The sequence below is a fragment of the Globicephala melas genome, chromosome 1 (assembly GCF_963455315.2).
Source record: "Globicephala melas chromosome 1, mGloMel1.2, whole genome shotgun sequence".
NCBI lineage: Eukaryota > Metazoa > Chordata > Mammalia > Artiodactyla > Delphinidae > Globicephala > Globicephala melas.
In genome coordinates, this window is record NC_083314.1 from 97,022,427 (window position 1) to 97,039,861 (window position 17,435).

Sequence of the window (17,435 nt, forward strand, 5' to 3'; positions counted from 1 at the left end):
GTAAAATGTTTAAAATACTTTCTCACTTTCTTTTGTGTATATTCTGTAGCTCTTTTCCTTGTGGTTACCATGGGGTTTACATTTACCATCCTAAAGTTATAACATTCTAATTTGAATTCATACTAGCTTAACTTCAGTAACATACAAGAAGTGCCTTTACAGTTCTGTCTCCAGTCCTTTCTCCCCCAAATTACATCTTTATACATTGTATGCCCCTAAACATAACTATTTTTAAATGTATTAGTCCCTTAAATTATGTTGAAAACATGTAGAATTAGACCACAGTTACAATAATATCAATACTAGCTTATAGGCTAACAATTGTCTATTCAATGCATTAGTCTGTTAAATCATGTAGATAACAAGTGCAGTAACAAACCACTGTTACAATAATACTAGCTTTTATAATTGTTCATGTATTTCCCTTTGTTAAGATCCGTATTTCTCCATATGGCTTTGAGTTATGGTCTAGTGTCCTTTCATTTGACTCTTGAAAGAGTCCCTTGAGCATTTCTCACAGGCAGGTCTAGTGGTAACAAACTCTACTGCTTTATTTAGGAATGTCAATTTCTCCCTCACTGTTGAAAAATGGTTTTGCCAGATATAGGATTCCTGGTTGAATTTTTCTTCCTTTAGCACTTTGTATATGTCAGTCCACTCCTTCTGGCCTCCAAAGATTCTAATGAAAAATCTGCTGATAATCTTATTGAGAATCCCTTGTATGTGAAAATTCACTTCTCTGTCTTTGTTTTTATAAGTTTTATTATGTCTTGATGTGGATCTTTGAGTCAATCTTACTTGGAATTCGTTGAACTTCTTGGATATTTATATTCACGACTTTCATCAGACATGGGAAGTTGTCAGCTATTATTTCTTCAAATATTCTGTCTCTTTCCTCCTCTCTTCTGGTACTCCCACAGGGTGCATGTTGGTCTGCTTGATGGTTTCCCATAGGACTCTTATGCTATGTTCATTTTTGTTCAATCTTTCGTCTGTTCCTCAAACTTGATAATTTCCATTGTCCTATTTTCATTGTCCTATGTTCACTGATTCCTTCTGCATACTCAAATCTTCCTTGGAGCTCCTCTAGTGTATTTCTCATTTCAGTTATTGTACTTTCCCAGCTCCAGAAATTTTTGGTTTTATTTTAGATTTCCTATCAATTGATATTTCCATTTTATTCATAAGTTGTTTTGCTTTTACTTTCTCCACATCTTCTATTAGTCCCTCGAGCATCTTTAGAACAGTTATTTTAGTCTTTGTCTAAGTATAGCTGCCATCAGGTCTTCTTCAGGGATAGTTTCTGTCCATTTAGTTACTTCTCTTTGAACCACCCATATTTTCCTGTTCCTTTGTATGTCTTGTAAGTTTTTTCTTTGAAAACTGGACTTTTTTTTTTTTTCGGTATGCGGGCCTTTCACTGTTGTGGCCTCTCCCGTTGCGGAGCACAGGCTCCGGACGCGCAGGCTCAGCGGCCATGGCTCATGGGCCCAGTCGCTCTGCGGCATGTGGGATCCTCTTGGACCGGGGCACGAACCTGTGTCCCCTGCATCGGCAGGCGGACTCTCAACCACTGCGCCACCAGGGAAGCCTGAAACCTAGACATTTGAATTTAACATTACGGTGACTGAAATCCATATTCTCCCTCTTCCACATGGTTTGCTCTTTTTTTTATTGTTTTTGGTTTTTTGATTATTGTATGGTGTATCTGTGTTAAGGACCAGCCTGATGTGTAAAACCCAAGGTCTTCTCAGACTTTTGAGCCTTTCCCTGGGATTAGTGGGCAATTTCTAATTTTCCCCATATGTGCAGTTGTTTTTGAATATCCTAGTTTTTAAGCATGTCTGGCTCCCCAAAGGGGAAAAGGAAAAATAAAGAGGGAGGGGAAAAGGGGGTGCCTGCCTTACTATTCCCCTGTAAGTCACTTCAATGGGGCAGCAGATAGAAGGGACAGCTTACAAAAATGGGAGGAGGTACAAGAACCATGGCTGCCAACCTCTTTGTACCTCTGTGATCAAAAGCAGCAATTAACAATAGAGCATAGATTCCCCAGTATTTAGAGTTCAGGGTCCTTTTGCCCACCCTGACTCCTACCAGCTGCATGCAAGGTGTTCCAGGATACATACATGGCTGCCTGCCACATGGTTGGGGTTGGGGGATTGGTAGCTGCTACTATGAGCTGAAATTAACCTAAATTAACTACAATTTATTGTCCAAGGCTTCCCCTGGAAGTTGCAAGCTTTTAATAGACTCCAGAGTTCCAAAATAGTGACATCAGGCAGATTCTGCTGGTGCAGCTGTCTACGTGGGGAGATGGAATCCTGGTACTTCCTACTCCACCATCTTCCCAGAAACCTCTTAGGTATAGATTTTCATGTGAACATAGTTTTTTTTTTGTTCTTCTTGGGTAAATACTTAGAAGTGTTGTGGATAGGTCACATGTAAGTGTATGTTAACTTTATTACAAACTTCCCCAAACTGTTTTGCAAAGCAGGTGTACCATTTTATACTTCCACCAGCAATGTATGCGAGCTGTAGTTGCTCCACATTCTTGACTACTCTTAGTACTATCAGAATTTATCTTAAGGCTTTCTAATAGGTGTGTGGTCCCATCTTATTATGGTTGTATTTTGCATTTGTCTAATGGCTAATCATGTTTAGCATCATTTCATGCGCTTGCCATCTGCAAATCTTTGGTGAAGTGTCTTCAAATTTATTGTTCATTTTTGTTTTTGTTTTGTTCTTACTGAGCTTTTAAAGTTCTTTATATATTCTGGATACACTCCTTTGTCAAATATATGTTTCCCAAAGACTTTTCCTAGTCTGTGCCTGCCTTTTCATTCTTCATAGTGTCTTCTAAACAAACAAGATTTTTATTGGACAAAGTCCTATTTAGTTTTTTAATGGATCAAACTTCTGGTGTTGTATTTAAGAACTCCTTGTGTAAGCAAAGTCACACAGATGATTTTGCTAGAAGTTTTATAGTTTTACATTTTGGTCTATGATTTATTTTGAATAAATTTTTGTGTGAAAGAAATTAAGGTTCATCTTTTTTCGGGGTGGGGGCACATACAGGTGTCCAATTATTCTAGCATCTTATATTTAAATGACTACCTTTCTCCACTAAATTGTCTTCTCATTTTTGTCTAAAATTAATTTACTATACATGTGGGTCTATTTCTGGACTTTTCTGTTCCAGTGATCTATGTGTCTATCCTTCTGCCAAATACTATGTTACTTATTCTAGCTTTATAATAAGTCTTAGAAGTATGTAATCTAAGTCATACAACTGTTTTTCAAAATTGTGCTGGCTATTCGAGTTGTTGCTTTTCCAAAGAAATTTGAAAGTCAGCTTAGCAATATCAACACAAATATCCTGCTAGAATTTTCAATCTGAAATGAATCTATGTATCTGAGAAGAGGTGACAAAATAATCGTGAGTCTTACGAAACATGTACACAGTGTATCTCTCCGTTTATTTAGATCTTCTCTATTTTTTTATCAAAATTTGGTGGAGGGTCTTCAGCATACAGGTCTAGTACACATTTTGGTAGATTTATACCTAATTATTTCATTCTGAAACTACTGCAAATGGTAATTGTAGAAAAAAAATTTCAATGTCTAACTGCTCATTGCTAATGTACAGAAGTATAACTGATTTCTACATATTTACTTTTAATCTTACAATCTTGTTTAACTTGACTACAGGAGCTTTTTGATTCTTTGGGATTTTCTACATAAACAATCATATCATCTCTGTATAGGAATAGTTTAATTTCCAATCTGCTTAGCTCTTCTCTTTCTCATTTTAAGCACTGGCTGCCAGTGAGATTTTGAATAGGAGTAGTGAGGTGCCCTTCCTTGCCTTGCTTGCCCTTTCCTTAGGGAAAAAACATTTAGCCTTTAACCATGGAGTATCAGGATAGCTGGAGGCTGTGCAAACACTTTTCAGCTTAAGGAAGCTCTTTTCCTAGTTTACTGAGTTTTTATTAAGAATGGATATTTAATTTTGTCAAATGCTTTTCTTTCACTTATTAAGATGATCATATGCTTTTTCTTCTTTAGTCTATTGATAGGATAAATTATATTTACTGATTTCCAAAGATTCAATAGCCTGCATTTTCTAAGATAAACTTCTCTTGGTCATGATTTAAATCCTTTTAATGTATATCTTGATTCAACTTGCTCATATTTTGTTGAGGACTTGTGCATCTATATGAGAAATAGGAATATGTAGTTTTCCTGTAACTTTTTTTACCACCAGGATAATGCAGGCCTCTTAATATGAATTTGGAAGTGTTCTGTTGTATAGTATTGTTTTTTTTCATTTAACGTTTGGCAGAATTCACCAGTGAAGCTATTCAGCCCTCCAGGGAGATTTTTAACTACAAAGTAAATTTATTAGATATAGAATTGTTCAGGTTACCTACTTAAAAAAGGTTTGGTAGTTTAACACTTTCATTGGCCCATTTCATCAAAGTTGTCAAATTTATGGAAATAAATTTGCTAAAAATACTCCAATATCATCTTCTTACAATTTGAGGGGGAGGAGGGGTTGTTTTCCTTGGCAGCAACGTTAGAACTTTTTCCACTTTATTCATCTTCTCAGGAACTAGTTCTGTTTCCAATGATATTTTCAATGGTTTTCTGTCTATAAGTTCATTGATTTATGATTATTTTTATTATTTCCTTGCTCTGCATGCTATGTGCTTAATTTACTCTTTTTTCTAGTTCCTTAAGGTAGAAGGTTAAACCTATTATTTTTCTTCTTTTCTAATATATCTAATATAGCCAAATTCTCTTTAAACCCTCCTCTTAGCTGTATCCCCCAAATTCTGATGTTGTATTTTCATTTACATTCAAATATTTCCTAATTTTTCTTATAAAAAAGTCTGCTTTGATCCATATATAATTTAGAAATGTTATTTAATATCTAGGAACTTGAACATTTTTTCAGATATTTCTTTTACCAATATCTGGTTTTAATCAGCTAAAATCAGAGAATGTACATTGTATGATTTAAAGTTCTGAACTTATTAATGTTTAATGTTTTGTGATACTGAATCATTTGTCTTCTAAAGTATTCACTGTTGTTTAGTTCTTGGGGTTGGGTAGGAAGAAAAATCTTACTCTTTTTAAACAAAAGGATGGATACACACAGTTCAAAAAGAGACATAACATCATATTGTGGTATTACAATTTCATAAATGATGATTAGGAAAAAAAAAAGTCTAAAAATCCTCCTGGATGGGGGGGGGCAAAAAATGGCTAAGAAACACTAGATTAGAGGTGTTTGACTATTTTATTTTTCATTTAAGATGTGATATATTTGTCATACAGAAAAGTGTAAAAAAAATATAACAGACCCCATATCCCAAGCCCCAGGTTTAACAGATGTTAACATTTAGACAAAATAGTCTTCAGATATCTTTTTTAAAGAAAAATCCAATATATACAGAACTACCCAAACTTCAATCTCTTTCCCTTCCACCTTTTTCTTCCATAGCAAGATAGTCAGTCTTCATAAATAATAGATAATATTTTGTGTATCTTATTAAGCTCTGAAAAGGTTTAAACAATAAAGAAATTAATCAGTTACTCAGATTTTCTTCTGGAATTCTTAGATTTTCAAAGATCCTGGTATATAAGTAGTATAAAAGTGGTATATTGATACTATACCATAACTTAAAAAAATAAAATTTCCTGTGTAGTCAAATACCTTTTACTCATTTCTGATATGTATAAATATACACATATATTTTTAAAAGAATATAATCCCTTTAAATCTTTGTATATTAAATCATAGATACCTCATTTGATCTCCCAGTTTTTCCCCATGGCATTAAAGCTTATGCTTACTATGTAAAGGATCTCTCTTTCCTGGTACTTTTTCCATATTCGGTGAGTCTTTGTTGTTTATTTTAGATTCCCTATACTGGCCTTTGTGTGACTGCTGTATCTCTACTACAGTTTGCTTTCAGGAAATGCCAGAGTAGAATATATAGTAGTTTAAGTTCTTGGGGTGGGAATTCTATTTCTGAGAATCATCAGTTCTATCTTTTATGTGCCTAACACATGTAGTTAGCTCTCATCTACTGAACAGTCCTACTGAAGTCTCTTTTTCATTTTACATGCATTAGTAAAGGAAATTAAATGTAACAAAGTATCTTACTAATTTTATTAAACTTCTCCATTACTCACAAAGGCAAGTGTTCTCTTCTTACAGGGTGGTAAAGATCAAATTACTATACCTAAGCATTCAGTACTATGCTTTTTGAATTTTGGATACTTAATAGGTATTGATTCCTTTCCCTTACTTCCTTTCAAAGACTTAATCTCTCTCAACATTGATTTTTGAAGGAGTCTCATTTGAACAGAAAATACCTTCCAAATCCTCTAAAACAGCAACTTGTATGCTACTACTTTTTATTTGGTGATTTACCTAATCAGGATTATGCTGATGCTGTTCATGACTAGGGTGAAGTTACTCTGAGAGCATATGCCTCCTGAAATTTTACACCCTAGGAGCCTCCCTCCCTATACACTAGTCCCTGCCATTGTAAAAGGCATAAATGGAAAACAACCACACGGCAGTAAGAGTTTTATATACTGTATATTGTAGTAAAACATTTGCTTTTGCCTGCCTAATACCTAAGTTTCTCTTTTGATTTCACAGTGCTTTGCTTTTCCTTTAGAGAACAAGTCATTCCCAACTCTCCTTTCATGTGGTTTATATGAAACTTCACTTCTCACCTCAGAGGTGACATATTTGACCCACACTTGACCAGTGTGCCAAATCCCTCCAGCAAAAAGAAAAAGGTACTTACTGTTTAAAGTAACTGAAAAATTCAATGACAGACTAGCTATTAGGGCTTTTGCTGTGGGATCAAATTATAAGTAATTCTCCAATTCCATGATGACTTTTTAAAAAACTCATGGGTTGGGGGCAGTTTCTGTACAAGTCCTAGAAATCTTTCTAATTTTACTTACTTGAGGCACATGCTCAGTTTATGAAGTAGTCATGGGGTTGGAATGTGCGTTATCCATAAAAAGGTTAATTCATAGACACCAAAGATCCTAAACTTATCAAAATAGTCTCATGCTCCCTAAGTGTGGCAAGGAAGAATCTGGGCATCTCAGTGATGATCATGGTGGAAAGATGACTAAAGTTTTATCTAAGACCTCGGAATTTTTACATCACCTTCAGGACCAGGTGAGTTGAGAACCACCACAACCACCACCATGACAGCTAATGTTTATTGAAAACTTGATTATATATATAATATATAAATACCAGATTTTATATATATATTATATGAAATATAAATACCAGATTTTATATATGTATTTTTTATATATATATATATATATACACACCAGGGTTAAGTATTTTATATTCATCTGATCATCTTTACAACAACCCTGAGGTAGGTATTTTTACTATCCGCATGGAAACGGAAAAAAAGGTACAGAACTTGCCCAACGCCATAAAGCAATTAAGCTATACACACAAGATTTGAATTTAGAACCTATACCTGTAAAACCACTTTAATACACTATTTCTCAGTAAACTAGTTAGGCTGAAATTCCTGTCACTGTGGAAGGATAGGGACTCCAGAGTTTTATTTAGGTTGATTTTTAAAAATATTAGTTTTTGGCATACCTGACAGATCTAAATGTTCTAAGGAATAATTTTTTTAGCTTTTGATTCACTACTCCTGTCGTAATTTTTGATAATTTCAAAATCCACTTAGATGATCCTTTCAATACCTGAGTTTCTCAATTTCTTCAATTCATCTCTTTCCATGACCCCACTTGCATTCAACTACCATGTTCACGTTCTAGAATGTGAACTTAGTCACTAATTACTGCACTCTAATACTGTCAATTTCAGTCCCTTTCTCTTATTTCAACCTCCCAAATTTCCTACCTCTAGAAATTAACTACAACACATCCTCAACCACACTGCAATCTCAATGGATCATACCATTTCTCCACTGTGCCTCAAACTTCTTCCTTTTATTAATTTGCTCATTATTAATTTGCTCATTAATTTGCTCATCCTCAACCACACTGCAATCTCAATGGATCATACCATTTCTCCACTGTGCCTCAAACTCCTTCCTTTTATTAATTTGTTCATTACCAGATTACTTTCCATATCCCTCCTTCATCATCATTCTCTTGATTATAGCAACACACTTCCCTTTCTCCCTTTTTGTTGTATTCACCTGGGAAAATTCCAACTTTAATCATTTGACTCTGTGTCTACTCAATGATAGGACCAAGGCTAAACTTAACTGGAGAAAAACACAAAACCATGTTGACTGATCTCACTTAAATTAATAACCATGGACTTCAAGTATGCATTTTAAGTAACGTCTAGCAATTCTTCTAAGAGTCTAGTCATTCTCTCATTTTCCTAAACATCTATTTTACATCTTCTTTTCTTTCCTCAATCCATTTTTCCCCAACACTTCTTCCCTCTACTTCATGACCTTGCTTCCTATTTCACTGACAAAATGTAACAAAACTTTTATATGCTCCCACTATATGTACTAAAATGCAAATACCTAGACATACATAATCTGTCCTTCCTTCCACTGCTATTAATGAGCTGTTTACACACCCATCTTTAAAACTAACCCTTCTATTTGTACACCACATCTATGGCTCCAGCAATATTCCTCTCCTTCTTCCATCATGTTCTCTACTAGCTTAGTCCTATTAACACATAAATCTGCTATATCTTCAATCTTTATAAAATAAAATAAAAACAAAAACCTTGATACCACACCCCCCTATAATAACAGACCCTTTCTCTACTTCCCTAGAGAGTAAGACTTTATAGAGTTGTCTTCAGAACTCATCTTTCTTGCATCATTAACAGACCTGACATGTTTAATCATTCCTTCCTAGTTGAGATTTTTTTCTTCATTTGGCTCTACCTATTCCTAGTCATTCTTCTTTGATGTTTTCTTACCACTTGACATCTAAATGTTAATATGTTCCAGGGTTCACATTCTCATTCTTCTAATTCCTATCTTTAAGTTTCTCATTTGCCTTATTTCACAAAGCTATGAGTAAAAGGGAAGAAGCTATGATTCACAACATCATTCCAACAAAGATGTGACTCTAAGGTAAAACTGTTATTACATACTCACAGGAGAGTATCAATCAGAGCAAATTAAATAAAACATATCAAAGTTTCATACTTAACAGAGAGCTAAAATTAATTTCACTAAGGGAACAGAATAATTTTATATGAGAAACATTTACACCACTGAGTGACATTCTGATAGATCGGGGGACACAAAACTGGAAGACTAAGTTAGGGCAAGGATACAAATTCCCTAAACTGTGAAAAATCCCCCACTACTAAAAAAACACAAAAACAAAATCAACAACAAAAAGAATCATCAAAACTCATAGCCAATCAAAACCACTCCTAGAATAATTACAAGAAATAAGATTACTATAAAAAAAAAATGTTAAGTGCATCAGTATCCAGGTAAGAATGAAAAAAAGGGCAATATTTGTAATCATAAAAGAAAATTTATATTTAATATAAAGCCACTTAATAAAAAATTGATGTAATTATCAAATTATACTTTCTTTGATGTATAAAACATAAAGAAAAATTAAGATTATTTTATTGGAAAGAAAATGATTTATTATATATGAGGAAGATGATTAAAATACATGTGATATATCTCTAATAAACTGATTTAAATGCATATAGTTTTAATTTTTAAATACACTTTAAAAGCTGTTACGCACAGTTCCATAGTCCAGGTGGTCAATTTCGTCTCCACAGAGTTGGAAAGCACTTGAGATATATGAAAAATTCAAATGGAACCTAAAATACCATAGAAATTCATTAAAAGTAATCACGATTATAAAACAGTTCACTAGTTTTAAAATAACTAAAAGCTAAAACATTTATATTTAGAAAATTAGTGAATCATGTCAGTACAAAATTTTAGTTGTCTAAATAAACAGCTTACACAGAAACTGATTTATAACATTAAAAAATAAAACATTTTAACTGTGCCAATAGAAAAAAGTAACAGCAATTTCAGTATCTCTTAACTTTTTGTACTCAGAGTGACAATGATTAACAGAATTTTTCATTGGTTTCATAGTACTATTTATAGCAGGATTTGCAAGAAAGAAATGTAAAGCCTCCAGTGCTTTATTTTCCTACTTATAAAAGTTTAGATGGTTAGGTTGGTGTCTCGGATCCACCTTGACATTTTAATCTAACAAGTAGAATCCAAACTGGTCAGTCCTTAGAACTACTAAGGGACCTTTTTAAATTAGATTCTTGGTCCCAATTCCAGAGATTCTGATTTATTAGCTCTAGGGCAGAGTCCAGGAATCTTTATGTGTAAAAATCCATCCTCAGTAGTTCTCAACCTTGGTTGCACATTAGAACCAATACTTTGGGAAAGCTGAAAATCCTAATATGTATGCTGCAATCCAGACCACTGAATCAAAACTCTGGGGGAGAAACCCAGGCATCTGTATATTTTTTAGTTTATTATTATAGTTTTCTTTAGTCAGTATTTTTTGAAAAAGTTCCACAAGTCATTCCAGTATGCAGCTAAAACTGAGAACCACTGTTTGGGTGGTTCTGGTTATCAACTAGTCTCCTCTTACATACCTACCAGAATTTTTCTTTCCACTTATTGAGCTACCCTGAGTCAACATTATGTATTCTCCTTTCTGTTACTCTTTTCTTATTCCTTTTGTTTTACTTTGCTTAGAAAAAGAAAGAGGAAAAAAGATACTTCTACTTGCTATCTCAATAATAAAACCTCAGATGTAAGGTCTGCTACTCTTATTTGGAATTTACATTGAAATCTAGTTATTTAAATTTTTAACAAATGTACTTTTCAATAGGAAAAAAAAAACCCAATCAAATTTTACAACACATTATATATATAGAACACCTAAACCAGATACATCATGAAAAAGAAAACATATGTTACTGAATTAGGTTTAGAAAATACAAAATAGAAGAAACAAGAATAAAATTTGTGTTAAAGCAAATGTATACACTGTCCAAGTAAAAAGCTGACCTGATTCACTAACTTTCCCTGGGAAAACTACATAACCTAAAGGATAGCACAGAAAATTAAGCAAGAAATCTAAAAACCACATAAAAGATTTGTTCAATCAACACAGGTAATTTTTAAAATACTTCATTTCAATACATTGTAAAAAAATTACTGCTTAAACTGGATCAATGGGTTGGGGAGAGACAAAACATTTGCAGGAAAATCAAAAAAACACTGCCCCAAAAAGGATACGACAAGAAAGGATACACTTTGTATGACAGTATTACAGCAGTATTTACGCAGGAATGCTTCTAAAGAAGAACAGCAGAATGCAATTTAATTTTTTCTTATTTTTCATGTTAGATTTACAAATAAAATGATTTTTTTAAACATACACTAAAAATGGTTAATTTTTATCTTTTCTTCTACGGTATTTGTAAGACTTCTGGCTATACTAGTATAGACACTTTACAACAAAATTCAAATATTCAAGGTGCCTCCCAAAAGGAATAAACATTAGGCAAAATTTTCTTTATATAATTTTTTCAGCTTAACCCTCAGTAATTCTGGCTCACTTACTTCATGTTCTTCCAGTATACTAAGGCAGAAAGATTTAAAATAATAAAAAACAAAAGGAATATATTTCTACTCATCTTTCTTAAATCAATGTAATATAAAATGCTTAATTCTACCATTTTTAATCATTAAATTACTTAAGTATGAATTAAAATTACTTATTTGAAAGATGAAATACTTCATTCCAAAAAAATATGTACATATTTCTGTGAGGTGTACAATTAGTAATTAGCAATGCAAATTGTCAGGTCCCACCAAGGGTAACCAACTTGTCCTGGTGTGGCAGACACTTTCCCAGTGTTAGCATTAAAAAGTCCAGTATCCTGGAAAACCCCTTACTCACAGGAAAACTAGGGATGATTGACTACCCAAGGCCCAACCCCCTTGCAGACCAACTGAATCAGAAACTCTGGGTGGGGGTGAAGGGAAACCCAGTAATCTGTGTTTTATCAGACCCTCTAGGTGATTATAATACATGTTAAAATTTAAGAACTACTGCTTTACTCTATGAAGAAAAAGTAAATAAAGACTAATAAAGATACACTACCCTTATGAAATTCATTCCCCAATTTTAATTTTTACATACAAATAGGTTTTATTCCATAGTTTTAATTGTGAAGTTTAATGGAAATTAACTGCATAGACAGAAAGAATCAGAGGGAGGAACCTTTAAAAACGTTAGAAGGTACACAAATTACTATTCTCTCAGGCTTTTATCCTTCCTTAATTTTAATCTCAAGAAAGTCTTGTCCTTTTATTACGTTATCTCCACACTTACCTTTACTAATTTTTAACACTTTCTTTTTCCTTCTTTAGAATCTTGTTTTGGTCTAGCAGATCGAGCAAACTGCTAATATTTAAAAATTAAGGTTTTGTTCACAAACATGAAAGTAATCTTTTCTAAAGAATTTTCAAGAACTTCCTAATGTAGGGTAGGAGTACAGTTTTTAATTTATCTCTATATTTGTCTTCCTACTCAGTCATTCATCAAATATTTGTTGACTGCCTCCTAGCTGTCCATGATCTGGGGAAGAAGTAAAAAATTCATCTTTTCTTTTAGTCATTTTTTACACCTAGACCTTTGCTCCTTCATTTATCCCACTGATTTCTAGTTTGAAACTGCATTAACTACTGAAAGCAGGATGGTAAGTCAATGATATATTTTGTTATTAAATTCTCAAACATAAATATGAATTATAATACAATAAAATATAAGATAATAAAACTACAACAAATCATATCTTTAACGATTCCAAATGTACTTCTGGATACCATAGTATCTTAGGCTTAGCATGAGTATGTATATTTTAAGCTGTATTAAGTAAAATGTTTAGACTTGGCTGGATTTTAATAACCTCATGATGCTTATTTTCCAATAAAAATTTAAATAACATTGTCATTTGACTCAACTAAGTATATTTATAACTGAGTATTCTCAAGCTAGAATGCCAGCTGTTGAGATGAAGGATAATATAAAAACTGGTTTCAATTATACCCTTACTCCTAAAAACTATTGATCCATAAGTCTTGGAACAGACAGATTTGAAGGATACAACCACCATAGGTTTTCCAAAAAGAATGTATCCATTAGCTTCCTTTAATGCTTTTGCTGCTGCTTTTTCATTTGGAAGTCCAATGAAAGCTTGTCCTTTCATGCGACCTTCTTTCATCAAGCGTATATCAAACCTAGAAGTCATGGAAGAAAAAATGGTTTTGACTCAAAGAATTGTCAAAGAATTCTGATGAAGTCAATGGGAATGCATTGAACAATTTAAAAATTTGTTATTTCAGAATAAAAATGACTATACTATCTGATTAGCACATTACTCAGGCTTTCTAAAATTATATTTTATATTCTGTTCTAAAATTGATTCTGTAAGCAGGTAATACTTACAGAATTATTTTGATGATGTGCTTATCTTTTTTTAGCTATTATAAATATATGTGATTTAAAAATCATATTACTAGCAACTATAAAAGCAAAGTTTTTCTTTCATATCTCTATTTTTAAACAGTTTTATTCAGCCAACTTAATACTACTGATATTTACTCAAGTAAAAAAAACAACTATACGACCAAGAATAAAAGGGCTGACAGGAACTATGGAAAAGTAACCCGGAATTTCAGAGTAGGAAGGGACTTCACTGATCATGTAGTCAAAAACCACCATTTTACAGATGATGTGTAGAGACGGAGTGACTTCTTCAAGGTCACATTGATCACTAAAGTTAAAGCCAAAAACACAAACCAGAATTTGTATTCCAAGTGTAGTCTTCTATTCTCCTACTGTATTCATTTTTCAACATTTTGGGGGAGGAAACTATACTCAAAACTACTTAAAAAAACAGACTAACTTATAACTAAAGTACTGCCTACCATTTAGTCTATAAGACTAGCAAAAGCATGTAAAGAATGTTTAAAGTATCAAAAAATGCAGGTAAATTCCTTTTTAACAAATTCCCATGACTAGTCCCACAGGAGACAATTATCAATTTATCATTTTGATGTGTACAGCTTTCTCAATATAGAATTTTCTCTTCCCTTCAAATTCTAATGGCAGGCAATACTGGAAATAGAAAGTATATACATGATATATATATATGTGTGCGCATATATATATATACACAGACACAATACATATATATATCTTTGTGACACATACATATATTTATATATATACACACACACACACACACACACACACACACATTATCTATTTTTAAATTTTTTCCCCTTACAATCATGATTCAAAGGCGGCAACGAGAAAAAGGGCCAGTATTTTGCATGGCCAGCAACACAAACTTTTGGTATCCTGATAAGATATATCTGTCACTAATGAATATAATATGGACATGGTTTTTAAGACATGGTGCTCACTGTGCATGCCTATATAAAAAGGTACATAGCCCAGATAAGACTTTAAAAATATTAGTTTCGGGCTTCCCTGGTGGCGCAGTGGTTGGGAGTCCGCCTGCTGATGCAGGGGACATGGGTTCGTGCCCCGGTCCGGGAGGATCCCACATGCGGCGGAGCGGCTGGGCCCGTGAGCCATGGACGCTGGGCCTGCGCGTCCGGAGCCTGTGCTCCACGACGGGAGAGGCCACGACAGTGAGAGGCCCGCGTACCGCCAAGAAAAAAAAAATTTAGTTTTACATGAAAATTAAAGCAAAATTAACTATAGTCATTTCTCTAATTTACCTCCATTCAAAAGTCTCTCTCCTTACCTTTTCTAATTTTCTTTACTTCTAATTTATATGGCCAAGGTCTTACATACTTTAGAGTTAACCAATTATAAAATTTTAAAGAATGAAATTCTAACTCCAAACATTAGCTTTTATATCATTTACAAATCATATCCTCTCTTTTGCACTCATAAAACTGGAAGCCTTCCCAACTGAACGAAGAGAAGTTACTGCCATGGTAAGAATCTAAAAAACTCTGCCTGACTGCTATATATTCCTGGATGAGTCATTAAAATGCTAGTTTTCAAAATGTAATCTTTGGACCAGCAGCTTAGTCATCATCCATACACATTTTAGAAACACAAATTCATGGGCCCTATCTCAACCTGGAATATCAGTCTAGGGATAGATCAAGGACACGGTTTTAATAAGCTCTTACACAGGTTAAAGTTTGAGAACCACTGCTTTAGAGCTAGGGATTGAGGCCTGTTTCTATAAATAATGCTTTACTGGAACACAGCCATTAATATTCATTTATGTATTGTTTACAGCTGCTTTAATGCCACAAAGACAAAACTGAGTAGTTGTGACAGACACCATAATATTTTAGTATAAAAATATTAAATTTTTACTGTCAATTTAAAAAGATGTTTGCTGACTCTTGCTCTAGATGTCTAAAAGATAAGAGCAATTTCTTCATATAATTTTAATCTCTAAAGGGGAAATGTTTAAAAAAGGACTAATTTCTAACAGATTAAAAACAAAACACAATTTGAGAATATACATGACACTTACATTATGCGTTGTGTTTCTGACGAAAAGTCAACGTATCTTCCAAAAATAAATTTAAGGTCCTAGAATTTCAACAAGGAAAAGACTAATAAGGAAAGCCGGGGAAAAACATGTAAAATAATAAAACCAATTTATAAATTTCAACTTACCTTTTCTTGAACTTGTTTAGCTAAATTCTTTACATAAATTCTACAGTTTGGTTCACCAGGTTCATAACTTCTAAAAACTGAAAGTGTTTCCATTTCTTATATAAAAACAAAACAAGGATATAAAATTAAGACAGTTTCATCAATTTTTCAAAGAAAAAGTATAGTGGCATTCAAATATATCTGTTAAATAGACAAAATAAGCATTAAGAAAATGTTAAAACCATACAAATTAATGGCAGTGTTACTAATGGGATAAAAATACCCATTAAAAATCTAAAGTGGTAATATGAAAAAAAGTTTAGAACTTTCAGGCATCTAGAATAACTAAAATTTATCCAATAAAATATTTCTGTTAAAATTCTGTAAAGCTTAACTTTAAGATCAGTTACTTTATTAAAAAGACTAAAGCAAATAAAGGTGCTACCAAATATTTGTGTAATTATTTTGCTTAAAGTCAATCTCCCAAACTACCAGCACCAATATATTCAAATGTAAAAATAAAGTACTCATATGTAATAATCAAGTATTTCAGGCAAACTGTGGCTTATGAATCTCTATACAGCTACTCCTATTTAGTGACAATAACCATCTTTCCTGACAACTAGATGTTCTAGGCAAAAATATGTCAGTTGGAAGTCTGTTTCCATTATGGGAAAAATTATAATGTGTTACATGTCAATCTAAAACCCCTAAATATTCTCCTAAAATATACTAAAACAAGAAAACTCCGTTAAGAAGTAAAAAACTATCACATTAGGATATAAAATTCATAAACACAGGCTTTTAATCACCAAATAGTTAAAACTATTTTTTTTTTTTTGACAAATAATTGCTCTGCATACATCTCAGATACAGTACTGTGTTGGTCTATCAACTGTATCCAGAATACAGAATTCCAGACTGTGGGCCACATTGATTTAACATGTCATATAAGTTTCAGGAATGAAAACATTCTTCCAAATAAATATAGACTAGAAACATTATACTGAGAGATACTTTTCCTCCCTATAAAGTATGAGTACTAAAAACCAAACGTGGTGATTAAAAACATTAACTGGAGGGTGTTCTGAAGATGGCGGAAGAGTAAGACGCGGTGATCATCTTCCTCCCCACAGATATACCAGAAATACATCTACACGTGGAACAACTCCTACAGAACACCTACTGAATGCTGGCAGAAGACCTCAGACCTCCCAAAAGGCAAGAAACTCCCCACGTACCTGGGTAGGGCAAAAGAAAAAAAGAAAAAACAGAGACAAAAGAATAGGGACGGCACCTGCACCAGTGGGAGGGAGCTGTGAAGGAGAAACGGTTTCCACACACTAGGAAGCCCCTTCGCGGGCGGAAACTGTGGATGGCGGAGGGGGGAACTTCAGAGCCGCGGAGGACAGCATAGCAACAGAGGTGCGGAGGGCAAAGCGAGGAGATTCCCGCACAGAGGATCGGTGCCGACCGGCACTCACCAGCCCGAGAGGCTTGTCTGCTCACCCGCCGGGACGGGCGGGGCTGCGAGCTGAGGCTCGAGCTTTGGTCAGAGCACCGGGAGAGGACTGGGGTTGGCTGCGTGAAAACAGCTTGAAGGGGTTAGTGCACCACGGCTAGCCGGGAGGGAGTCCAGGAAAAGGTCTGGAGCTGCCGAAGAGGCAAAATACTTTTTCTTCCCTCTTTGTTTC

General features: G+C 33.8%; 1 protein-coding gene across 9 annotated transcripts in view; it reads right to left on the reverse strand.

Moving 5' to 3' along the window:
- RNPC3 (RNA binding region (RNP1, RRM) containing 3) overlaps nt 1-17,435 on the reverse strand; it is an 84,019-nt gene that overhangs the window by 39,560 nt on the left and 27,024 nt on the right. For 3 of the 9 annotated variants that reach the window (XR_009564549.1, XR_009564550.1, XR_009564552.1), the window contains exons 11-15: nt 15,763-15,857; nt 15,617-15,675; nt 13,193-13,325; nt 12,418-12,489; nt 9,781-11,374 (exon numbers count right to left, since the gene is read on the reverse strand). Coding sequence is in view for 3 of the 9 variants with exons in the window: in XM_030868857.2 (XP_030724717.1) it covers nt 12,430-12,489; nt 13,193-13,325; nt 15,617-15,675; nt 15,763-15,857 (347 nt within the window). In the remaining 6 variants the exon portion in view is untranslated. Of the gene's footprint in view, nt 1-5,283; nt 11,375-12,417; nt 12,490-13,192; nt 13,326-15,616; nt 15,676-15,762; nt 15,858-17,435 lie in introns of those variants that run through there. The other 6 variants (XR_004042163.2, XR_009564551.1, XR_011377889.1 and 3 more) reach the window with 6 other exon arrangements.